General features: G+C 45.9%; 1 protein-coding gene and 3 non-coding genes across 7 annotated transcripts; 3 read left to right on the top strand and 1 right to left on the bottom strand.

The window, feature by feature from the left end:
• Positions 1-7451: 7451 nt before the first annotated feature.
• Positions 7452-7534, top strand: TRNAL-UAA (transfer RNA leucine (anticodon UAA)). Its single transcript has one exon. It is a non-coding gene; the product is annotated as a tRNA-Leu (tRNA).
• A 461-nt stretch (positions 7535-7995) lies between these two features.
• TRNAL-UAA (transfer RNA leucine (anticodon UAA)) lies at positions 7996-8078 on the top strand. Its single transcript has one exon. It is a non-coding gene; the product is annotated as a tRNA-Leu (tRNA).
• Positions 8053-20451, top strand: LOC140076548 (uncharacterized). Of its 4 annotated transcripts, none has more exons than XM_072123115.1 (7): positions 8053-8075; positions 11347-11467; positions 14533-14622; positions 14717-15643; positions 16049-16120; positions 17214-17273; positions 17426-20451. In XM_072123115.1, exons 2-7 carry the CDS (start codon positions 11431-11433, stop codon positions 18208-18210), a joined length of 1971 nt encoding a protein of 656 aa, XP_071979216.1. In that variant the 5' UTR covers positions 8053-8075; positions 11347-11430; the 3' UTR covers positions 18211-20451. The 4 variants fall into 4 exon arrangements, with proteins under 4 accessions (XP_071979216.1, XP_071979214.1, XP_071979218.1 ...); XM_072123113.1 differs by lacking the exon at positions 8053-8075 and adding an exon at positions 8348-8461; XM_072123114.1 differs by lacking the exon at positions 8053-8075 and adding an exon at positions 8364-8468.
• A 4048-nt stretch (positions 20452-24499) lies between these two features.
• Positions 24500-24571, bottom strand: TRNAE-CUC (transfer RNA glutamic acid (anticodon CUC)). The gene has a single exon. It is a non-coding gene; the product is annotated as a tRNA-Glu (tRNA).
• Between the last annotated feature and the right edge of the window lie 1924 nt (positions 24572-26495).

Here is a 26495-nt window from a genome sequence, read left to right as displayed (position 1 = left end):
TCCCCAACCTCAGTGTCCACCATTTATGGTTTCAAAGTTACAAATCTAAGTTAGCTACAACCTTGGTGTGAGCTACCCAACCTGGGTTTGTACCTTTTCATAGCGGAGATGGACATAGCAATCACTGAGGCGGCCACACAAATTGGGGATGGGGGGGGGGAGGCCGTCGGATGATCCGACTGATTCGTACTGGGCACGGGATTTAACTATCAAATTGTGTCGCAAGACAATGCACTTACATGTGCCAGGAAGAAGAAGGTGAACTCCGTAGGACCTGAGCGGGGAAGCGACACATGCAGGATATCGGGCACAGGGCATTATACACGGACACCCACTTTCTGTGAACTCCGGTCACGGGGTAAGTAAAATGTTCCCCAATGAGTATAATAAACTGTCACCAACTTAAAGAGTGGGTTTGGCAGTGTGTAATTTTTATGGTGTTGTGCATTCTCATATTTAAACACATGAGGGCAGCGCTCACATTGAAAAATCAAGAACACTAGTAAAGCAACATAACAGTTTATTAAATCATCATAAAGACTGGTTAAAGAGTAACAACCAAACTGTTTAATGAATAACAAAGAACATGTTATAAACAACCCAATAACAGTTTATTGTAAAAAATTGAGCAACATTGAAAAAAAAATAATGAAGGCAAGAATAAAAATAATAGATACAATAGTAAAAACATTAAATAATGGGACGGGGGGGGTGAAAAACGCCAAAAAGAAAAAAATACCTTAGGTGTTCAGTCAACTCAGATCTGCTCCTTCTCCATATGAATGGTCAAATAACAGTTCAGTGCCAGGAGCAAGAGCTTTCTTGGCCTCAAAAACTATTACAGGTTGTGCATCTTGGTTCAAATGTTTGAGGTTTAAATTGGGTTTCTTTGCTGAATCAGTGTATGTAAAAAATCTATCTTGGTGGCATTAATTCATTTCTTCCCGCCATTGTCACAGAAAAAGAAACTAAAACATTTTTCATCAGTCTCTCACGGTTGCCCCTGCAATCCACATCTCGGATCGCAGGCACACCTGTGCCCCTCTCCGGCCCTGGATCACTTACCTCTCCATGTTACCATGTTACTCCCTGGGGCGCACATGCCGGTCCTCGCAAATGTAAAGGGCCAGCGCGCTGCTGATTGGAGCTGTTCACTTCCCATAGAGGCCGGCTTCTTCCAGCATTCCCCGACGGATCTTTGAGCTACATGCCGTTGAGAAAGCTTTCCATGAGTGATACCTGTGTTCTCACCTCTCATTGTAACCCCAGGCGCGTCCTCGACTTTGCTGCCAGCCCTGACCACCTGCTCCGTCCCTGACTTTGAACCACCTGCCTGTCCCCGACTATGAGATTACCTGCAGATTCTGTTCCTCGATTCTATTCCTCGACCTTGGCTGCCACCGCCAAGTCCCGCCTGTGGAACAACCTGGTGGCACCACGCCGCAGCAAGACCATCCTGCTTTGCGGCGGGCTCTGGTGAAGACCGAGTGCCACTTAGTTTCCGGTCCTAGGTGTCGGCTTGTGTCATCGTCCGTGGTGGTCCAGGGGGTTCGGTACCCCAGAAGCCCTTTGACCTGCATCAGACGGCAGAATGAGAGAACCAAACTACAAGAGCAAAAAATAATAAATAAATAACCTGGTACAGTGAGGTCATGGTGATTGTTCATATTTATATTTGAATTTCAGAGTACATTTAAAAAAGACCTGACACCCATACTAAAGTAAGCAGCTCCTAGCGCTACCTCAGGTGCAGCAGTGTTACACTCCTAGCGTTATTGGAACCCCCCGATAAAGCTACCAGACACTGCCCCACTGTACAATAGGACCATGCTCAGAGGTCCAGCGTATTCATGAGGGGCTGCTTCTCCCCCGGACCACGCCTCCCACTCCATGGTCCGGTGGTGACTGCCGGGCTTCATGCTGCAGTCACCACCAACTAGTCCCACCGGTTCATAAATACGCCGGACCACTATGAGCGGGGTCCAGTGTTCCCATTGTTCCGCGCAGTGTTTGTTAGCATTATCAGAGGTCTCCAATAACGCCTGCAGTGTAACACTGCTACATCTGGTGTAGCACTAGGAGCCACGTACTTTAGTCAGCAGCTCCTAGAGCCTTTATGGGTGACAGGTCCTTTTTATGAGAAACTTAACATCCTCGATTCAGAGTTGACTTTGGCTCGTCTCCACTTGTCCAGACAGTGCTGTGCAATCTGCTCGCTGGCCTGCCCGCACATGGATGGAGGGTGCTCATGGAGGTCCAAAGGATGAAGTTGAAACAACTTCTAGCAGCTCCTCTTAATTTCACTGCAACATCAATAGTTTCTACTTTCATCTTCTTCTCTTTCACCTTCTGATTCTTGATGTTCTATTCTTTTCTTAGATGATGGTCCACTGATCTGCTTTTTTAAATTAGTGAGGAACAAATTTCCATTGATGATGCTCATTTCATCAGATTTTTCCTTCATATCCTGGTTGATATATCCATTTGCAACTTCAATATCTTCAGTACCTAGGTCAGTGGTGGCGAACCTATGGCACTGGTGCCAGAGGCGGCACTCGGAGCCCTCTCTGTGGGCACCCGGGCCACCAGACAGGATTCCAAGAATCTTCCTACAATGATAGGCGAATTTGCCCTCCTCCTTTCAACTGCGTTGGTGTCTTCAGGAGGCTGAATGATTGAAAGTTATCAAAGAACAAGGAGAAATAAATTGCTGCGCTGGCACTTTGCAATAAATAAGTGGCTTTTGGTTGAAGTTTGGGCACTCAGGCTCTAAAAGGTTCACCATCACTGACCTAGGTTCTCCTCCGTCCACCTACTTCCTTGGCATCTTTTCCGGTTATTGGTAGCAAGTTAAACCTGAGGAAAATACATAATGACATTGTTAGATATAATCATTTTTATACTCAGATTCTTACTCCCACTGATTACTTACTTCTGAGGTCCATTTGTATCGTTAGATGGATTTGCCACCGCTTTCCCTTTACAGGATACAAAGAAGATCCTTCACAATCTTCCCATCTTTTTCCAGTTGTGTCAGTCGCACATTTTTAAAGTAGTAGTAGAACAGCTGTAAGAAGAAAACAAGTGTTAAGGAATTGCTTTTGCCATGACATAACAACCAACAACATAAATATATATGTTATATATTTTTAAATACTCACCAGCCATTTGTCTTCTGCAATTCTAGTCCCTTCCGTCTCCAGATTTTGACCTTGATCAATGATCCTCCATAGCTGTATCTTCACTGAGATCTTTTCAAGCCAGGTTCTTCACCTAAAAGTAAAGAATGAAATAAATGTCATTAGACAAGGTATAACAGGATCTGTGGAAATTTTTGGTCAATGTTTTGCCTTTTAGGTGGGAAAAAAAAAAGTTACCTGGTCTAGGTCAGTGATGGCAAACCTTTTAGAGACAGAGTGCCCAACCTACAAAAAAAAACCTAGTTTTATGTCGCAAAGTGCCAACATGTACACAGAAGGATGGACCAGCACTGCCACAAGGTAAACACTGATCAAAGCATGCCAAAATATGTAACCAGTGGCGTAACTACCGCCGTAGCAGCCGTAGCGGTTGCTACGGGGCCCGTGAAGTAAAGGGGCCCGGGGACGCACGGCCACATGTGCCTAACCCGCCTACTCCCTCCCAAACAGCCTCCCATACGCCGGCCGACAAAGGGGACCAACCACCCACCCCGTGACTGACATTGCATTGCCCGCCCGAACACTAAACTTCCCTCCCAGCCGCCGGCACAAGGAAACTCCAACCACACTGCCCGCCCCCACCACACTATCCAGGCGCGCACCCGCCCACCGCACTTAGCCGGCCTCCCGCCCACCGCACTTTACCGCCCGCTTCACTTGCCACCCGCCCCCCGCTCTTGCCATCCGCTCGCCCACTGCACTTGCCAACCGCCCGCCCACCGCAATTGCCAACCGCCCGCCCCCGCACTTGCCATCCGCTCGCCCACCGCACTTGCCAACCGCCCGCCCCCCGCACTTGCCAACCAAGCCCGCCCGCCCACCGCACTTGTCAACCGCCCGCCCCCCGCACTTGCCAACCGCCCGCCCACCGCACTAGCCATCCGCCCGCCCCGCGCACTTGCCAACCGCCCGCCCACCGCACTTGCCAACCAAGCCCGCCCGCCCACCGCACTTGTCAACCGCCCGCCCCCCGCACTTGCCAACCGCCCGCCCACCGCACTTGCCATCCGCCCGCCCCCCGCACTTGCCAACCGCCCGCCCACCGTACTTGCCAACCAAGCCCGCCCGCCCACCGCACTTGTCAACCGCCCGCCCCCCGCACTTGCCAACCGCCCGCCCACCGCACTTGCCATCCGCCCGCCCACCGCACTTGCCATACGCCCGCCCACCGCACTTGCCATACGCCCGCCCACTGCACTTGCCAACCGCCCGCCCCCCGCACTTGCCAACCGCCCGCCCCCCGCACTTGCCAACCGCCCGCCCCCCGCACTTGCCATCCGCCCGCCCACCGCACTTGCCAACCGCCCGCCCCCGCACTTGCCAACCGCCCACCTCCCGCACTTGCCAACCGCCCGCCCCCCGCACTTGCCATCCGCCCGCCCACCGCACTTGCCATCCGCCCGCCCCCCGCACTTGGCATCAGCTCGCCCACCGCACTTGCCATCAGCTCGCCCACCGCACTTGCCAACCATCTGCCCGCCGCACTTGCCATCAGCTCGCCCACTGCACTTGCCAAACACCCGCCCCCCGCACTTGCCAACCGCCTGTCCCCTGCACTTGCCATCCGCTTGCCCAACGCACTTGCCAACCGCCAGCCCGCAAGCTCACCTGCCCACGAGCCCACCTAAGTTACCAGCTCGCCCGAACGCTGAACCACCCGCCTGATGGCCTACGCAGCCGCCACGCTGGACATCAAAAAAGTAAGCACTATTATTTACATCTATCTGTGTACATATATGATTATGTAAATGTGTGTATATATATATATATATATATATATATATATATATGCTTATGTATGTGTGTGTGTATATATGCTTATATATGTATGTGTGTGTATATATGCTTATATATGTATGTGTGTGTATATATATATATATATATATATATATGTACTGAATGTATGTATATGCGTGTGCTGTATGTGTGTACATGCTATACGTGTGTGTATATGCTATATATACTAAATGTATGTGTGTAAATGCTGTCTGTACTGTATGGAAACACTGTATGTATATGTTTATACATACTGTATGTATAAGTATACATATACATACTATATGTATATAATGTGTGTACTATACAGTAAGTGTGCAAATTTGATTTGTATATACTGTATGTGTGTATATACTGTATGAGTTTGTATATATGTGTATAAATGTATATTTGAGTACATAAATGTATGCATGTGGATGCGAATATAGGATCGTGAATGCATGAGTGTAGAACTTTATATGTGTGTATATGTCTGTATACATTTGCATATATCTTTTAAACGGGAAGGGGGGCCCCATGCAGAAATCTGCTATGGGGCCCAGCCACTACTAGTTACGCCACTGTATGTAACCAACAACACAAAAAGAACAGAGGCATGCAGAATAGATCAATCAAAAATTATCTTTATTCATAGAAAAATGCACCACAAAACAAATTTAAAAAAACATTAAAAAATTGTGAACAAATGAATCCTCGGGATAGTGCTGGACAAATGATAATGTGCACTATTCCCGGTACTCCAGCTCCCCCTTGTGGCCACAATTGAATATTACCATGTGCAGAAAGATGGTACAAATGGTAGGCTAATCAAATCAAAATGAATCTATGCAAATGCAAAGTAACAACAAAGGGAATTGAACAAACGGTTAGAAGATCAGCCACAACCATGCACAAATAAGAAAAATGTATACCGAATATTCAGGCCATAAAAGCAGGGTGCCGGGGATAGATGCCAAAGTGCCAACATGACAATTTTAGCAGGAACTTATTGATCCCTGCTGTATCACAAGTCTCAATCATATTGGTGTCCTGAGTTCACCAATACAATAGAAAGAAGATGGAGAAATTTGGATTTTAGCTTCCTTCCAGGGTCCCTGAAGAGGAAGAATCAGGGCACCCAGAGAAGGAGCTCCAACGATAATCCATCTCTGCCCACACCTTCTCGCTTTCCGAGTAGTCCTGGCAGCCAAGGTGGTGCCGCTTTAAAATAGCACTGAGCGTTGCATGTCCATGGCTGTCTTGGACCGCATGAGGAAGCCTTGAGTCACATCTAGCAAATTCTGTACTGCGGTAGAGGCCTAGGTGCCCACATAAAGGGCTCTGAGTGCCACCTCTGGCACCCGTGCCATAGGTTCGCCACCACTGGTCTAGGCGGATACCATGGTTTAAGCACTGTCCACCTGGGGGTCTCCCTGGTAGCCTAAACCCAGAGGGCACCACTCCTCCTGCACCTGGAGAGGGGGAAAGCATTGCCTAAGAGCCATCCTCCCTGGGGTCTCCCCAGCCCAAACCCAGAGGACACCACCCCTCCTGCACCTGGAGAGGGGGAAAGCATTGCCTAAGAGCCATCCTCCCTGGGGTCTCCCCAGCCCAAACCCAGAGGACACCACCCCTCCTGCACCTGGAGAGGGGGAAAGCATTGCCTAAGAGCCATCCTCCCTGGGGTCTCCCCAGCCCAAACCCAGAGGACACCACCCCTCCTGCACCTGAAGAGGGGGAAAGCATTGCCTAAGAGCCATCCTCCCTGAGGTCTCCCCAGCCCAAACCCAGAGGACACCACCCCTCCTGCACCTGGAGAGGGGGAAAGCATTGCCTAAGAGCCATCCTCCCTGAGGTCTCCCCAGCCCAAACCCAGAGGACACCACCCCCAGGTACAAGCACGCAGCACAAACCCCTGGGCAGCCGCTTACCCCTCACCATCGCCAGCCTCCACCACAGAGAGCAAATGGCCATAGCAGGTAAAAGCCAACACTTTGTAACTTTTTGGTGACAAAGACTGAAGCCTTTCACTCATCTTGGGAGACAGCGTGGATCAAGCATCGTCCACCTCACATGGCAATGGCCGACACTTTGTCATTTTCCTGGTGATAAAGACTGACTTGTATAAGGGGACAGGGTGGCTTCTGCTCCGTCCACCCATCCTCTGGGTACGAGCGAGCGGCACGCCGCCTTCCCTGGCGCCCCTGTCGGACTCTGCAGTGGAGGCAAATCCACTATGGTCTTTTGGGCCCCTCCTGGGAGAACCGTGAACCAAAACAACTGGTAAAAATTTGGTCTGACCCAACTTCCTGCCAGGACAAAAAAATTTCAATTTGTTCCGGTAAAAGAAAAAATAACTCATAAAAAAGTCATAGATTATTGAAGGAGGGGGGTGTGTGAAAAATGTAACTGTGCTGGGTTGTTAAAGGGTTAATACCTAGCATTTTGAGGCATCCCCTGTTATTTAAACCCAATTTCCCTGCACCAATCACAGCTACCAGGATGGCCGAGTGGTTAAGGCGTTGGACTTAAGATCCAATGGACATATGTCCGCGTGGGTTCGAACCCCACTTCTGGTAACAACATTTTGCAACAATATTTTTTTTAATATTAGCGATTTTAGGACTTTGAATTCTCTGCAAACTCTTTGCTGGGGACATGAAGAACATCAGCCGGACTGAAAGCGCTGGAAAGGAAGAGGATATTGGGGGGAAGAGTTATCAAGCTGCCTAAGAGTTATCAAGCAACCAATTACAGCTCGGCTTTCATTTTAGTGGCGCTCATGAATATTTTAAAGAGAGTCTGTAATTGGATCTCACATTCTTACACTTTACATTGTGTCTTATCAAAAAGACAGTAGAACAGCTGAGGGGACACTTTGTAACATTTGACTGAATACATTATCTGCCGTACATATCTCAATGCTTATCCCAAAAACTGTGTCCTACTGGTTACTGCGCCTCTGCTCTGCACATTATAATAGCGCCAGTCTCCGGGCCGCAGCTCTCATTACCCGTCCTCCCCTCCTGACTCCACAGCTACCAGGATGGCCGAGTGGTTAAGGCGTTGGACTTAAGATCCAATGGACATATGTCCGCGTGGGTTCGAACCCCACTTCTGGTAACAACATTTTGTCTTTCTATAATTGTTCCCTTTTAATATTTTCAACAAGTCATAAGGATTTATAGACATTTTACTGACGGAGAAGCCCTGCTGGGACATGTAGTGCCACACACACCGCCGAACTAGGGTGAGCGCTAGCGAACGGGGACGGAAGAGCGTTTCCCGCGCGTTTAAGGAATCACACTAAGACACTTTATTAGCCTCTCAGAACAACTCTGCAGGGGGGTAGACACGGATGATGGGAGTTGTGGTATAACTTGTAAACGAATCTGCCGCTGCGGACCCCCAGGGCAGTTTCCCAGAATGCAGCGCGCCGGTCAGTGTGCGCATGCGCGGCGCGCTCTGTGGCGACTGCTGCTGATGATGATGATGCGGAGCCGCAGGTAACGGGTCGGTCCTTATTGCCGGTTCTTATTGGGTTTTGTGGGTTTATGTTTTATGACTAATTCTGGAAGCAGCGGCCTGAGATATAAGGAATAAAAACTCCGTCCGTTATCATTTATCTCCGTATAAGAGACGTTTACTTATAGTACCGGACGCGTTTTCTGCAGGTTCCTGTAATCTATACATTTATCTGCAGGAGGGGCTGTAGCTGAGGCTTTTATGAGGGGGGCGGGTATATATACTGTAATATGATACACTTATATATCATGAGTAGCCATGACAACCGGCTAGCGTTACACGAAAGAGAAAACTGTAAGGCTGCGTTCACACTATGCGTTGCGTCACACTTTTGACGCATTCCAAAGGCTTCAGCCTTGATCCCGTGCTGAGGTTACATTGTGTTTCCATCACATCTGACAAAACGCAATGTAACTTCTGCACGTGATCGCGATGCAGTGCCATTTAAATGCGTCAAAAACCGTGAAACGACGCATCGTGTGAACGTAGCCTGTGCATTCCCATCACGTTAACACATGTAAACAGCAATGTAATTAGGTTAATCGCCTCTAATCAACTGTTGTAATGGGTTTCAAAACACAAAGTGAGAATGCACCCTAAAGGCCGACGGCACACTTTGAACCAGTTTTTGGGCCGTTAAGCAGTGCGTTAAAAACGCGCGTGTTTTTGACCCGTTTTCATTAGGATAATTGGTAAAACAGGTCAAAAACGCATGCGTTTATTTAACGGACTGCTTAAAAACGGGTTTGAGGAAATTTACTTTCTGAATGAGATTCCCCCTCCCTGCAGCGTCCGGATACTGTTATCCGCTGACTCTGGTATTCAGCCTTTTCTAAAATAAACGTGATTTCCTATTTATGCTAATTAATTGCCAGGGCTACTTGGGGTGTGTAGAAACCATAGGACGCGTTCACATGTTCAGTTTTTCTGGTGCAGTTTTTCCATGTCTAAAAACAGGAGTAGAGTGAGAAGAGAGGAGGAGCAGCTTCTCCCCATGATATGTTCTCACCCATCACCCACTTTTTGCATCTGAAAAGGTAAGCGTGTGAACGCAGCCTTAGGAAGCTGCGGGGGTGAAGGCTATTCCACTCCCCCAGTAGCCCCTGCAGAGCCGCCTACCCACTGGGCTCTCACTCTTCTGGTGTGTCTCCAGCACAAGCGCAGCAGCTTCTGTTCTGCTTCCGGCGACGCCTATATCTGGGGGGCTCTGCTCAGGAGGGACCCCCCATAGCTCATTGGACAATAAGCTGTGATGTCATGTTGGTTCTGCATTGCTGACCTCCATGGTGTCAGGCAGAACAAGTGCATTGTCCTCACTTGTTGGGAGTGTAAGTAGCGGAGACTCCGTGGTGGAGCCGTCATGGACCTTCAGAGTGATGAGGACCAGTTGATGCCTCCATTAGGTCTCTGGTTATTTGTATCAAGTATTGGACTGGTCTAACACAGAGCAGGTGCCGGTCTACACAGAGGAGAGGTAGAATGGAAATACTTGGACCTGTTCTGTGTGTTAGACCACTCCTGGTTTTTGCTCACAGTAACTGATGCAAATAACCGATGCATACATTGCACTTGAATGGAGTTCTGCACGGGGAGGAACACCGATGCTTTTACACACAAACACTTGTAATACGTGTTACGCCACTTAATGTGATAAATGCTTAGGTCTAAGCTTATGTTTTCAGGGGTAAGTGCAATGTGTGAACACGGCCTAACAGAGATGTGAATTGTTTTTTTTTTTATTTTATATTTTTCATTACGAAATCTATCCTCTCAGGGTTTTAGGCTGCATTTACAGGAACTGGTGTATAGGCCGTGTACACAGGGAAAGATAGGGAGTGGTACAGCGCCCTGTATCGCTCCATTCGGCCTTTGCCACTTACTGGGACGTATGTACGGCCGTAAGCTTGCTGCCGTACATATGTCCCCCATACGGTACTGTGAATGTAGCCTTATTTCGTGCAAAAAAAATGCCTTACAATGTTATTGGAGGAAATCTACCATTTGTTTTTATGAATAGTGAACCCAACCTAACTTGAGAATGCTGTAGCAACACTGATGCAGAACCATATCTTGTTTAATCCCCAAGCTGAGTGGTTTTGCTCAAGTAAACAATTATATAATTCATGACATTGGAAAAGCTGGGTGCCTACATAAACGCATTACTTCCACATACACAGGAGCTGCCTGAGCTGGATGACTCATACACAGCTGCTGGGGGATGGTGCAACGATTGATTACTTCTGCCTGTCGAGGGGCAACACAGTGATGACGTATTCTGGGCAGGACAAGGCTGGAGCAGCGTATAATTGGGGTGAGGAAAAGCACTCACCCAGCCAAAGGAGCTTCAGAGCCTCATTATCATAATGTTATAATTGTTTTCTCAGCAAAACCACTTGGATCAGGGTTTAAACTAGACATGTTTCTGCATCAGTGTAGCTACAGCATTCTCAATGTATGTTTGCTTCATAATGCACAAGAACAAATGTTAGATTTCCTTTAAAGGAAACCTACCACTGCTAATGGTAGGTATTAGCTGTAAACACCGGGCACCAGCTCACCGCTATATCGCGATTTAAACACATTTTGATGAACAGTGTGCGCGTGCGCCTCCATAGGAAGTGCCGGAGGCGTCACGGCCATGCGCAGCGCCGAAGCTACCTCGGGTCTGTTCATCAAAATGTGTTTAAACCGCGATATAGCGGTTTAAAACACTAGCAAAGGTAAGCTCCGGCACCAGCTCACCCTGAGCTGGTGCCCAGTGTTTACAGCTAATACCTACCATTAGCAGTGGTAGGTTTCCTTTAAGTAATCAAATTTCATATTCCCTTTGCTTACATCTTTGCGGTATCTGTATTTTCTATTCCAGTGATGATTTTGCTACACGGATGAACGTTGGCTGCAGCAGTCGCGTATTAGGATCTTCTATCTGGAGCAGGAAGTAAAAAGACTGATGCAAGACCAGGAGACGCCCGGACAGGATCATATTGGTACGAGGCTTCTTTTATTATATATACAGTACTGGCTGCAGCCCCCAGCGGTGCCTGGGATAGTATAACTCTTAGCTATAAATAGAACGGGTTAACAAAAATATTTTGCACACAAAGATCACAAATCATAAAGACATTTTATTTTGAAGAATCCCAAAAAATAATAGAAGTATTTGAAATCTTATACAGACAGTCCCTGGGTTACGTACAAGATTCTGTAGGTTTGTTCTTAAGTTGAATTTGTATGCAAGTCGGAACTGTATATTTTATAATTGGAACTCCACAAAAAAAATTTTTGGTCTGTGTGACAATTGGATTTTAGAAATGTTGGATTGTCATAAGAACCAGGATTATCAATAAAGCTTAATTGCAGACACCTCTGATAACTGTTATAGCTGTTTATTGTAGCCTAAGGATAAAGTATATTAAATTACCAACATCCAGAGCTCCGTTTTGTAAGTCGGATGTTCTCAAGCAAGGTACTGCCTGTATTCAACACCCCAAAGATGCAAAACAGATTGACTAAATAATTGTCCAAGTAATGTGAAGTTCTTTATCTACAACTCATTATAATGGCACGGATAAGACTGAAGCTCTGGATGTGACTGGAGTATCACATATGATGTAAGCAGGGCAATTGAAGTCATATTACCTCACACACAAGCTGCCTCATACTAGGAATAATAACAGCAGATTGATACTCCGGTCACAGCCAGAGCTGTAGGCATCTGCATTGATTCAATGGCAGATAGCTGATTGCAGCTGTGAATGTGACTAGAGTATCACAGATGATATATTTTCAATTATGATGCTTATCTCACATATTTCCTCATATCACCCCGCGTATTACATCACGTACATTCCCTATGGTAATAAAGCAAAGCTCAGAGCTCATATTAATGATCTGCGGCATAATAGAAGCTGAGCTGTGATTGGTTGTTAACTGCCAGAGCATCAGGATATAATGGCTCCTGCATATGGTGGTGAACAAGTGCATTTTGGAAAATGCAGGGTAAAAATTTTGACTCAAGACCTCCTCTATAACGTTCCCTGAGTCACAGAGGGCGGCCGTGCAAAATTAGGTGACTATAAATGTGACAGTACAGATTCCTTTAGCTCACGGACACTCAAGTGACAAGTGACATTGTAAGACTTTTCCTATTTTTGTTTTGCATGATGCAGGAAGACCCCATGAACAAGGGTAGCCCTTTCCTTTTTATCAGATATTTTAGTACATTGACTACTTTTACATTGTATGCATTTAAGCCCATCACTGAAGTGGTAACATATGTGCACATCCTACATGCAAGTATGCAAGTATCTAATAGACCTTTAAAGGAGGTGTCTTATCGGATAAAACCCCTTTTTAGGAGATTTTGCCAGTGATATATAGATAGATAGATATATATATATATATATATATATATATATATATATATATATATATATATATATATATATATATATATATATATATATATATATCACTCTTTTTCTTTTGCTCTGCATGCATTTAAAGGGGTTATTCGGGTTTTAAAAATTACTGAGGGCAGGGCTGGGAGGGCTATTTAAAAATAATAAACCTGTACGTACCTCGTCCGGCCGGCCGGAAGCTCCCATCCGACACCATCTCCCAGCGCTTACAACGCTGAGAGATGTGGCCGGCTCCTCCCATCCGTCCCTATCGTGGACCGGAAGTTCCCTGTGCGCGGCTTCTGTGCCCCTGTAAACAAACGGGGGCACGGATCGAAGGGACCGTGGAGCGGGACATCGGCGGCGCCGGAGGAGGCAAGTACAAGTTTATTATGTTTAACTAGCCCGCCCCAGCCCAGCCCTCAGTCATTTTTAAAACCCGGATAACCCCTTTAAATCAAAATGATATTCCTTCTATGTATTTTCTAATTGATCCTTTAAAGAGGTTTTCCCACAAATTCAAGTTGCTCCACATCCACAGGATATGGCCTAACCCACAGAATACAAAAACGAGGGATCCGACGGGGTCCCAGGTACCCCACGTCACTCCATGAGATTATTGGAGCAGACGTCCGCGCAAGACAGTTCTGTTTGGGGATCTGATCCTTAGGGTAAAAACCCTAACACGCCACGGTCTTGCTTGACTGTAAGGGGTTGACACTCACGATTGGAGCAGGTATGATCGAGTGTCGGAGCGCGATGTCAGCTGTAATTTACTTTGTTCGTGAGCCGGTGCCAGTGTAATAGAAACAGGGGTCAATAAATTCATGCACTTTTCCAAGAATTAAGGAGGAAGAAGCCCTGGAGTCTTCATATGCAAACACTTCTGAATTTATTTTCACAAGATCATAAAAAGTTGCACCCACTTTTCCTTTTTTCATATGCATAAGTCATATCTAATTTTGAACGCAGTATTTCAGCATCTGTCCTTTTGTGTATCCTTTAGAATTTCCCATGACGTCGGATGCCCCCAGTCTTGTTAAAACTGAAGACTCTTTCCGGTGAAGGAGTCAGAATCAAAAATACAATATAATGGAAAATTCTAGGCCCGGCGCCTTTACACAACTTTACAATTACTCCGGTCCTGGGCCAAATTGTCTCCCGTCCACCCCCTTACCCCCCCCCCCCCCACCCCCCCAAGACTCCGGACTGGATTCATACTTGCAGATATTGTGACTGAAAGGACTGGATGTCTTCATGTCTTTGTATCATGTGACTGATTGCCGAAACGTCTTCCAGTTACTATGACTGAGGGGGCTGGATTCATGCAGCTTCGTGGGAGACATCCAGCCCCTCAGTTACAGAAGTCTCACCTTTTGAAACCCAGAATTGTACAAATCCTTTTACACGTAACCTCTATAAAGTATAGGCCAAATTTCTAGATCCATCCAAACATCGTCATACAAGTGCCTGATCTAAAGTCAGTCCTGGGGTCCATGCATATGAGGTTGATCTATAGGGATATATGTAGGAATATATTTCTCCCTAACCCCTTTAGAGAGAGTTGTATAAACGCGCTGACAGTTTCCCTTTAACATGGTTGACATAATATTCACCTCTGCTTCTTGTAACACATGTTGTATATCCATTAGGTGACCTGGTCTATGATCCTGATACTTTGCTCTGGATTAGGAGTGTCAATGAAACCGATGTCACTACTGATGATGATTCTACAGAAAAAGGTATGTAGGTAGAGTAGACCCTTCTCTGAATAATTTCTCAGCCCCGTTGATCCTGAAAACTATCTATGGTCTTTTTTTTTTGTCTTTTTGACAGAACCATCACAAAGAAGTTTACACCTTAAAACTGGAACAAGCACTAACCACAAGGCAGCAAAGAGACAACCCATATTTACAGCTACAGAGGAATTGGTTTTAGTTAGGGAATTATTGAAACATTATGATAAGCTGTATGGGGAAAGAGCTCGAATTACCCCATTCGCACAAAAAGTTTCGATTTGGCAGCGGGTACTAGAAAATGTCAACTCTGTGAGTGTCCGGCGTAGAGGTATCGAGGAGGCCAAGAAGCACTGGCATTTCTACAAACATAGACTAATAGACAAATTAGTGGCAATGCAGAAGCAAACGCCAGGAGCTGGATCGGAATCCACACTACTTGCCCGATTGACGCCATTGGAGGGCAGAGCGGCCAATCTTTTCAAACTGGAGTATGTCGTTAGAAGTGCCACTTACCCACCAGTGGCATCAAATGTTCCTGGAAGCCAAAGCAGTAAAGATATAGTCCCCGGAGATACAAAGGAGGGTTTGCGTGCACAGAATGGGGACAATAGGGAAAAGACTGGTGATTGTAACCTCTCTAAGGCTCCCCGCAACATCAAATTTTCTTTTGATGAAAACTGTGTACTGGTACACGAATCCGTAGGCGTCTGGGACGGTATCATCGGAAGGAACGCGGCAACTACCTCGCAAAGCCAGAAAAACCTTTTGTGGTCTAGGATTGCAGAAGCTGTAAATGCGGCAGGCAGCCAGCCCCGAAGTGTGGAAAACTGCAAGAAGAGACTGCGAAATATAATAAGCGGTGTAAAGGCCAAGATGGTGGATCAGCAAAAGCATTCGCAACAGAATGGCGGAGCCCCTTGCCTGGATTTACAGTTCTTATCATATGAAGAAGAACTGATGCATGTCATTGGTCCGGACATCGTACGGCCGATAGAAGGACATGTGGACACAGATCGAGGACCACGTAAGTCAAGGACCACGTGAGGCTGGGCAGCTCAACTGCATATTGGAGGTACCTTAGCCTCATGGCTGGATCAGAGGGGATCAATAGTGCCTCTTATCCTAAATGTATAGATGTATAAAGGCAACAAGTCTACAAGGTACTGTGAGTAGTTTTGGGTGGGAGGCAGGATAGCGCTGGTTACAGATTCCATTGAAGCTTCTTAACATTTTTAAAGACTATAAATATTTGCATTTGCGTACATCAATGTCCAGACATTGTGACACTTCCTTTACTTGACAAGTCTGGTTATTTCTTTTGTTTCCAATGCATGTGTTATAATGAAGAGAAAGACACAGCCAATGCACTAAGGACTGATATATGTTTTACAAGTAATTAATGAGATATTTGATGTTTACCTTGTTGTAGGTCCTAGTAATAACAATGCTCGAGCGCATATGGGCTTCACTTCCTATTCAAGTACTGGACAAAAGAACGATGGTATGTACAGCCGTCTACAAATTGGGCCGTGTTTGTAAATCAGGGCTGTTGAGGCGGAGTCGGAATAAAGTGGATGGAATCGCACTCCTAAAATATATGATAAATTGTTACGATTAATTCACTGCAGCAAGTACGGAAACATTTTTTTTATCAGAATTTGGGGAAAATATGGAATGTCCTCTAAATGTATATTCCTAAACTAAGGATGTAGTCTTTTGGTTGAGATGAATCAGGATGCACTTTTTGCTCCTGCTCAGTAGTAAAGCTTCTCCCCTACAGATCAGAGGAGAAGGAATGTCTGCACTTATCTTAGAACTGCTAGAGTGATCAGGAAAACTGGATGAAGGCAGGATTGCTTTATGCTTTAGTTTGTAGAGGTTAGCTGCTCTGATTGGTTCTTTACATTGTACATAGAATATAGTCTCCCCCTTATATTCTCACATCTCAAATTGATAAATACAGAAACGCACATATGTAAAAGTACTATAGGTATACAAGCCGAGCCTTCGTGTTATCTAGCGTTACTATACTGTGCAGCATTATCATGGGAAACACTTGCGGAGCTGTTACTAGAGAAACCCCATATTGAAGCTTCAATTGTTCATCCAAACTGACTTTTCATTTGGCAATTCCTCTATATCCAGAACTTGTTAGAGATGTTGTCCATGTGGTTACCGCATTGCCACCAACCCAAGTCAGTGTAGAGACGCTGTTCTCTAGCCTTAGAATAAGTAGATCAGAATTGAGGTCATCAAGGATTGAGGATCCGATGGAGGAGATGCTGTTTGTAAGAACAAATTCATAGACAAATAGTTTTTAGCAAAAATGTGCTAAATAATGGTTTTTTTCCACATAATGTTTTGCATAACTACAATTTATTAAAGTTTATTGGTTGTATTACAATAAATGTATATATTTTTTTAGTTTCTACCTAAATTACTTGGTTATTATTTATTAGTGGTGACAAAAAGCCTCATTACTGAGGAGTCAAAGGTTTGGTTTATTGTTGAAAAGAGCGATTTAGAAGTACAAAGTAAAGCAACTGATACTTATAAAAAAATGGATACTTATCCAATTTTATACTTTTGGACAGGTCAATATGATCCTGAAGATTTCCACTGCTATGATGATGACTTTTGGAACCATTCTTCTTGTAAGCATCTGCCTTTTGAACCAATATGGTTATCTAAGTCATGCTGAGCCGTGTGCAATGTACACTGATACGTTTTTAATTTGGAGACTGTTTTTATAGCTTAAAATCAGAAATGTTGTACAAATGATTTTTTTTTTTTAATCTTAATTTAGTTGACATGGCAGAAGAGGAAGACGAAGAGGACAAAGAGATGACAATAAAGACGGAACCCGTTGACTACAACAACGAAGCGCCCGCACCTTCAGCTCAAATCTTTCCATCTGCTTCTCCACCTCCGCTTGGCGCTACCCAACTTAATATCCCTTCTTCAAATCCAGTTGTTGCGTCCAGGCCTCCTATTATTCCACCTAAACATATTCCAGGTAGCACAAAGTCTCTTCCTGTTCTAAACAAACCGGTATCACTTCCTGGTTTCCTGACTACTAAACCTCCTTCGATATCGAACTACCCTTCTTCTTCATCGTCGGCTCCATCCAACATTAATAAAGTTGTTGGGAGTCTTCATACGGCACAACGTCATTATCACAGGTCCCAAAGCCACCAGTTGCATGTTCTCCACATGGACTTGTTACATTTGGGTGTGGGTCTTCAACAGCTGACCCGAAATGTTAAAGTCAACAACCACGTTCGAGCAAAGGATCGGGTAAGAAAGGCGAAGCAGAAGCAAAAACATGTCGAGGATCAGAGACAATATCGAATGGAGAAGTTAAGTCTGCTAAGGCAACACCATGAGGCCAAGCTGAAGATCATGCAGGGACACCATGAACGGAAAGAAAGGCTCATGCACGAGAACAACCTGATACTTCAGGGTATTTTACAACACCTGTCAAACTCTGCTGGGACGATACCTGCAGCCACATGTTCCACAAATGAACAGAGTACATCTCACGTTAAAGCACAGAATGACCCGTTACCCCCGGCACACGGCTCCGACTGACCACTCACAAGCAAAGGCCTTCAAACAAGAGGAGAGAAGGGACCTAATTGATGCCTCAACCTTGTAATTGATTTCTACAAAAAAAAAAATAATACGGTAATTCTAAATGACACAGAATGGTTATAGATTTCATTTAGCCCACTTTCACAAATTTGCTTTAAAAAGAGTCAATTTATTGTACATTATCTTTGCGCAGAATATCTGTGCTCGTTATGGTCACAGAGATGGAGCTGCAGGCGGTCGTTTCTTCAACAAAAGAGCAGAGCAGAATTGGAAAAGACTTGTCCAACTCCAACAATTGCTTTGTACCCAAGAGCTTCAAATGATGCCTTTTGCATAGTCTGAACACCAGAACTGCTCTGCTTGTGGTGTATGAGGGCTAAGCTAATGTTAGGTCCCTGCTGTTGTCTCCAGGGGATGGTTGCACCACAGCGTTTGCTTTGGGGATCTAGCTTTAGTGGAAACAAAATTTCTCTTAAACCTTGATGTCTTGTTATGATTGTGAGGCGCTGTGATGCCTCCTGATAGATAACAGAACCTGGTGCTGCCCCTATTCTCACACTGTATCAGAGGAGCCGCAGCACTAGGCTCTGTTGTCCTACAGATAAGCAGCAAGCCCTGTGGGTCCCTCTGATGTTCTCGTCAATGGGTAAGGCAATTACATTGATGGACAGCCTACAAGTTTGGTTACTCTTGGGTTGGCAGGCTGAGCGGCAAGTATAAGGTTTTTGGTTGACGTCACAGGGCGAGAATGCGCGTCCTAATGCGACCCACATTAGGACGGCCATTCTCGTCCTGATGGTCGTGCTGGCAGTGTAAGATTGTCAGTCCGATCAGCAGGAGACAGTCTTATACACAACCTTGTCACCCAGAGGTAACAGGGCAATCACAATCTTTATAACAGGTTGCTGGGTTAGAGTGTGGGCCTAAATCCTCATACATACATACATACATACATACATATATATTCTACAAAAATCGACTTAAAGTACAACTGTTAAGTATAAAAACGTTTACCTAACTCTGCGCTAAGCAAAAAAAAAGGAATTCTCTACTTTACTCTGCAGGGGTTTAGCAGCAAGCAGAGGTTTTACCTTCCCACGGTTTTCTAGATCTCTGCTTGCTGTCATTATATAATGTTTAATTCCGGTTGACAGAAATCTCACCATAATCACACAGGTGCACTGCTCATCCTTCCTCTGATTACTCTGTGCTATAACGCGCTGTGCACCTGTGTGACCATGGTCAGATTTCTATACAATGACAGCAAGCAGAGATCTAGAAAACCGTGAGGAATTGATACGGAAAGTATATTGGAAAATTGTATAACTTTTCACCATACAAACAATAACATTAATTTGCAGAAATGGGAGTAGCCCTTTAAGCAATGTTAGATGCTGGAAATTATGATGTGAATGAAATTCCTGTTCAGGTTTTCTATCAAACCGTGAGGGTCCAGGTCAAGTTTTTTTTCTGTTTATAGTTTGTTGTATTTTCAGGTAACTTGGGAATCCCATTGCTGGCTTTTGTAGCCCAAAAAACTTTGTTTTCTACTTTTTAAGTTAGAAAGCTAACCCTTTGTACATGGATTTCTGGGGGGATTGGATGATCTACTTAAAGGGTTTTTTCCAAGAAGACAAGTTGTGCCCTTCGCCGCTCCTCAGACTAATGGAGCAGACGGCCGCAAATGACTGTTCTGCTCTAATAATCTCTCTGAAGCTGACGCGGATTGGCGAGTGCTGCGCTCTGCAATTTTCGTCAGCTCCATCGGCAGTCGGACCCCTCGTTCTCGCTATCTGAGGGGGTCTCAGCACAGAGTTGCTTTTACGGGAAAACCCCATTAATATTTTCCTTACACCTTCCATATTTTTTTATTTGCGCTCTTTAATAAAAGATGGTCTAACCCCTGAAGCTGATGTGAACGGAGTCTAACAACCAAATGTCCTAAAATGATTTATGGACTGTAGTATTTCCGAGATGAAACTATTCACAGAGCAGCTTCAAAGAGAATATATTTTGGTGATCATGTACTTTGTTGTACCGCTAATGGCACTAATGTGAAATGAAACATTTTATTGGAAAATAGTACAATACTTTAGCCAAGTTGGTTAGTATAGTCAGAATAATTTGACTACAGGCAGTCCCCTACTTACAGACAATCCCTACTTACAAACGGACCTCTAGATGTTGGTAATTTACTGTACTTTAACCTTCGGCTACAATAAACAGCTGTAACACTTATCATAAGCGTCTGCAATGAATATTTATTGTTGATTCTGGTTCTTATGACAATCCAACATTTTTAAAATCCAATTGTCACAGAGACCAAAAAAAAATTTGTCTGGAGCTACAACTATAAAATACACCGTTCCCACTTACATACAAATTCAACTTAGGTTCTGTAGGTTTGTTCCTATCTTGTACGTAACCCAGGGACTGTCTATATGTGCATCTATACTATCGACAGAGCCATAGCCGGATCATATTTTGTGTTAAACTGGGGAAAGCAACAGTTAGAACTTAGTGGCCACAATAATAACTTAAGACTTATACCTAGAATTGCTGATAGGGTTGGAGGTGTGGCGGCACAAATACATGACTAGCGCTCTGTTCATGGTGAGAATGGAAGGCCCCGTGTCCCCACAATCAGTGGGAGGAACCCCAGATGTCAACCACTATTTTGTGGATAGGTCATAAGTTGATACAGTGTAGTAGAATGTCCAGAAGGTAAATAAAATTGTATATAAACCCTGTTCCCTGATAATCTAAGCACATTGTCAGCACACAGCATCTCATAGCACAGAGGGATCATGAAGAGTTCTTTCCCACACTCTGGAATCTTACACTGACCATCACTGAGTGGTAGGAGCTAAAACAGCAATGACACTGAGTAACATTGTAACGTAAGGGGATAGGAGGTCTAGAGAGGCTGGAAGTCTTCAGAATCTGCCTTTAGAAAGAGACCAGGTAAGACTGAGTGTGAAGGTTCTGGTAAAATTTTGTGCATCATGTGATCTTCTGAGCAGTGACTTCAGCATCCTAGATGGAGATGAAGATCTGGAAGTAACAGACATGGAAGTTATTACATGTTCACCAGGACATGAGTGCAGTGCAGGTAAAACTTAAAAACATGCTTCATGCAAAGCTTTTACATGTGAAGAGCCAGAGGTAGGAGATCACCACAGAGTAACCTTACTCACCTTAATGGGTCCAGTGCAAAGCAGGGGCTAAAGCTAAACTTGGCGCCCATACTCCGCCTCACACCACTTCTGTAAGACTCCAGGATGCCGCAACTTCACTCAAGTAGCGGAGAAGCCAAGACAGGCCAGAAACTGTGCTCCATAGCGCCTCACTCCACAGGAGGAGCGGAGAAGCCAAGATAGGTCAGACACCTTGCTCCATAGCGCCTCACTCCACAGAAGGAGCTGAGAAGCCAAGATAGGTCAGACTCCTTGCTCCATAGCGCCTCACTCCACAGAAGGAGCTGAGAAGCCAAGATAGGTCAGACACCTTGCTCCATAGCGCCTCACTCCACAGGAGGAGTGGAGAAGCCAAGATAGGTCAGACACCTTGCTCCATAGCGCCTCACTCCACAGGAGGAGCGGAGAAGCCAAGATAGGTCAGACATCTTGCTCCATAGCGCCTCACTCCACAGGAGGAGTGGAGAAGCCAAGATAGATCAGACACCTTGCTCCATAGCGCCTCACTCCACAGGAGGAGCGGAGAAGCCAGGATAGGCCAGACACTGCTCCATAGCGCCTCACTCCACAGGAGGAGCGGAGAAGCCAGGATAGGCCAGACACTGCTCCATAGCGCCTCACTCCACAGGAGGAGCGGAGAAGCCAGGATAGGCCAGACACTGCTCCATAGCGCCTCACTCCACTGGAGGTGCGGTGAAGCCAAGATAGGTCAGACACCTTGCTCCATAGCGCCTCACTCCACAGGAGGAGCGGAGAAGCCAGGATAGGCCAGACACTGCTCCATAGCGCCTCACTCCACAGGAGGAGCGGAGAAGCCAGGATAGGCCAGACACTGCTCCATAGCGCCTCACTCCACTGGAGGAGCGGTGAAGCCAAGATAGGTCAGACACCTTGCTCCATAGCGCCTCACTCCACAGGAGGAGCGGAGAAGCCAGGATAGGCCAGACACTGCTCCATAGCGCCTCACTCCACAGGAGGAGCGGAGAAGCCAGGATAGGCCAGACACCTCACTCCACAGGAGGAGCGGAGAAGCCAGGATAGGCCAGACACTGCTCCATAGTGCCTCACTCCACAGGAGGAGCGGAGAAGCCAAGATAGGTCAGACACCTTGCTCCATAGCGCCTCACTCCACAGGAGGAGCAGCGAAGCCAAGATAGGCCAGACAGTGCTCCATAGCGCCTCACTCCACAGGAGGAGCGGAGAAGCCAGGATAGGCCAGACACTGCTCCATAGCGCCTCACTCCACAGGAGGAGCGGAGAAGCCAGGATAGGCCAGACACTGCTCCATAGCGCCTCACTCCACAGGAGGAGCGGAGAAGCCAGGATAGGCCAGACACTGCTCCATAGCGCCTCACTCCACAGGAGGAGCGGAGAAGCCAAGATAGGCCAGACACTGTGAAGGGTGGGATTCACACTCCTCAGAATCCACCCTTTTTCCCTGCAGTCTTGTTGTTCTATAAAGAATATTGTTACCATATTGTTTTGAGTTACCAGAACCTCTCCAGGCTCAAGCGCAAAATCTAGACCCTTCAGTAACGTCTACTGCCTCTTCTGACCACCTTCACACACTCTTGACATCCCAGATCCCAGACGCAGAAGATCAACAACCACTAAGACGTCTTGGGCCTCGGGGTGTTCCCAAGTACAACTCCCCCCCCCCAGCATCCACAAAACATGTGCCCGGATATTAGGACTTAAATACTATTCTATATACTCTAGACCCCCTCTATATCCTCTATATACTTAATCTTGTATTGTTCATAAAAGTAATTTAATGATAAAATTCACGCCTGCTCTTATATCCCAGCTATTCAGGAAATCACATTCTAACTGCATGACACATCCACCCCGACTGCCATCCACACCAGATCTCCCCTGGCCCGGCCTCTGTGCTCTGTAGCTGAACTCCCCCTCATACTGTAAATACTCGCGTATAACCAGAGGCTCCTAATCTTACCAATAAAATGTTCTGCAGCAGCCGCACTTTATTAATGAAAGGTCTACAGCAGAGCCCCCCTTTACAGACATGTCCACAGCAGATCACCCCTTTTAATATTATGTCCACAGCAGATGCCCCCTTTAGTGAAATTTCAACAGCAGAGCCCCCTATGTCTACAGCAGTGCTCCCCTTTAATAAAATGTCCACAACAGAACCCCACTTAATGTAATGTCAACATCAGAGCCCCTTTTCATGAAATGTCCACAGCAGATGCCCATACTGTTGAAATTTCACCAATACCGCCTAGATCAGGCCCGGCGCTTGCACCCGGCTTACTCGGGCAAGTGCTGGGGCCCCGGGTACTGGAGGGGCCCACTCAGGCCCCCGGATCAATTGTACCAATGTCGCTTTAAGACACTGGTACAAATGAACCCCTTCCAGCTCGTGGCAGAATCCGTAACTCACCTGTCCTTGGATCACGTGTGCCTATGCGGGGTAGGGGAGGCAGTGTGGCTACTGGAGGGTGGCCATGAAGGGGCCCACTGAGGCTCTATTGCCCAGGGGCCCACTAAAACCTGGAGCTACCCCTGCTCTAGATATAGAACTGGGACCTTTGTGACAAAGAAAGTGAATTATTTTGGGAGCCACAAGTCTGTAATGTCTGTGTGTTCTGGCATCAGGCTCATAGTAGAGGACACTCTGCTTCAGGAGGAGTTTCCCTCTGTCCTGTGTGATGAGACGTTCCTGCAGCATCAGCCTCCAGCAGGCGTTGGTGGTATAGTGGTGAGCATAGCTGCCTTCCAAGCAGTTGACCCGGGTTCGATTCCCGGCCAACGCAGCGAATATTTTTTTTTTTTAGTTTACATTTATTTTGCCAATTCAATTAAAATATATGTATATATTATTTATATCACTGCCAGTATATAATATTCAGTTGTTCAAACGTAAATTATTTGTTCACAGGCTCCGCCGCTTATATGTTAAATTATACATTATTCATATCAACATGAAGTGTTCTGTTCTGCTATAGTCACTGTATTTCTTACACATGTGATAAATGTCAACTAAACATATTCCCATAGGTAACTATAAACACTCAGAAAAACAGAAATAAACTCTCTTTCAGAAAAATATAGAAAAAAAAATTCACTTCCCTGACCGGGAATCGAACCCGGGCCGCGGCGGTGAGAGCGCCGAATCCTAACCACTAGACCACCAGGGAGGCATACAGGATGCTCGAGCCGATGCACTGAAGACAGGACTCGGCAGGGGCGAGTAGCTCGTTGGGTTCATGTAGCTGAGCATCATGGGGGTTTTGAGGACTTTATTCCCCTTTAATTTCTTATCCAGGAAATGAGGACAAGTTGCCATGATCGCAATATTAGCACATCTTATAGCACGACTCTGCAGCTGCTGCAGAACCTCATTCTTATATACAGCAGCTGCTGCAGAACCTCATACTAATAAACAGCAGCTGCTGCAGAACCTCATCCTACTATACAGCAGCTGCTGCAGAATCTCATCCTAGTATACAGCATCTGCTGCAGAACCTCATAATAATATACAGCAGGTGCTGCAGAACCTCATCCTAGTATACAGCAGCTGCTGCAGAACCTCATCTTGGTATACAGCAACTGCCTAATGGTTATAGGGTCAATGGGGGACATATTATACAGGGGCCTAATGATTATAGGGTCAGTGGGGGACATATTATACAGGGGCCTAATGGTTATAGGGTCAGTGGGGGACATATTATACAGGGGCCTAATGGTTATAGGGTCAGTGGAGGACATATTATACAGGGGCCTAATGGTTATAGGGTCAGTGGGGGACATATTATACAGGGGCCTAATGGTTATAGGGTCAGTGGAGGACATATTATACAGGGGCCAAATGGTTATAGGGTCAGTGGGGGACATATTATACAGGGGCCTAATGGTTATAGGGTCAGTGGAGGACATATTATACAGGGGCCTAATGGTTATAGGGTCAGTGGAGGACATATTATACAGGGGCCTAATGGTTATAGGGTCAGTGTGGGACATATTATACAGGGGCCTAATGGTTATAGGGTCAGTGGGGGACATATTATACAGGGGCCTAATGGTTATAGGGTCAGTGGAGGACATATTATACAGGGGCCTAATGGTTATAGGGTCAGTGTGGGACATATTATACAGGGGCCTAATGGTTATAGGGTCAGTGGGGGACATATTATACAGGGGCCTAATGGTTATAGGGTCAGTGGGGGACATATTATACAGGGGCCTAATAGTTATAGGGTCAGTGGTGTACATATTATACAGGGGCCTAATGATTATAGGGTCAGTGGGGGACATATTATACAGGGGCCTAATGGTTATAGGGTCAGTGGGGGACATATTATACAGGGGCCTAATGGTTATAGGGTCAGTGGGGGACATATTATACAGGGGCCAAATGGTTATAGGGTCAGTGGGGGACATATTATACAGGGGCCTAATGGTTATAGGGTCAGTGGGGGACATATTATACAGGGGCCTAATGGTTATAGGGTCAGTGGGGGACATATTATACAGGGGCCTAATGGTTATAGGGTCAGTGGAGGACATATTATACAGGGGCCTAATGGTTATAGGGTCAGTGGGGGACATATTATACAGGGGCCTAATGGTTATAGGGTCAGTGGGGGACATATTATACAGGGGCCTAATGGTTATAGGGTCAGTGGAGGACATATTATACAGGGGCCTAATGGTTATAGGGTCAGTGGGGGACATATTATACAGGGGCCTAATGGTTATAGGGTCAGTGGGGGACATATTATACAGGGGCCTAATGGTTATAGGGTCAGTGGGGGACATGTTATACAGGGGCCTAATGGTTATAGGGTCAGTGGGGGACATATTATACAGGGGCCTAATGGTTATAGGGTCAGTGGGGGACATATTATACAGGGGCCTAATGGTTATAGGGTCAGTGGGGGACATATTATACAGGGGCCTAATGGTTATAGGGTCAGTGGGGGGCATATTATACAGGGGCCTAATGGTTATAGGGTCAGTGGAGGACATATTATACAGGGGCCTAATGGTTATAGGGTCAGTGGGGGACATATTATACAGGGGCCTAATGGTTATAGGGTCAGTGGGGGACATATTATACAG

The sequence above is a fragment of the Engystomops pustulosus genome, chromosome 9 (assembly GCF_040894005.1).
Source record: "Engystomops pustulosus chromosome 9, aEngPut4.maternal, whole genome shotgun sequence".
Lineage (NCBI taxonomy): Eukaryota > Metazoa > Chordata > Amphibia > Anura > Leptodactylidae > Engystomops > Engystomops pustulosus.
This window is presented reverse-complemented; position numbering and strand designations above follow the sequence as displayed.

Excerpts from the sequence above, each read along its gene's own strand:
- LOC140076548 (XM_072123115.1), top strand. The coding sequence starts at position 11,431 with ATGCAAGACCAGGAGACGCCCGGACAGGATCATATTG. Across the intron at positions 11,468-14,532 it reads GCCCGGACAGGATCATATTG|GTGACCTGGTCTATGATCCT; the intron begins GTACGAGGCTTC and ends TATATCCATTAG. Across the intron at positions 16,121-17,213 it reads TACTGGACAAAAGAACGATG|GTCAATATGATCCTGAAGAT; the intron begins GTATGTACAGCC and ends ACTTTTGGACAG.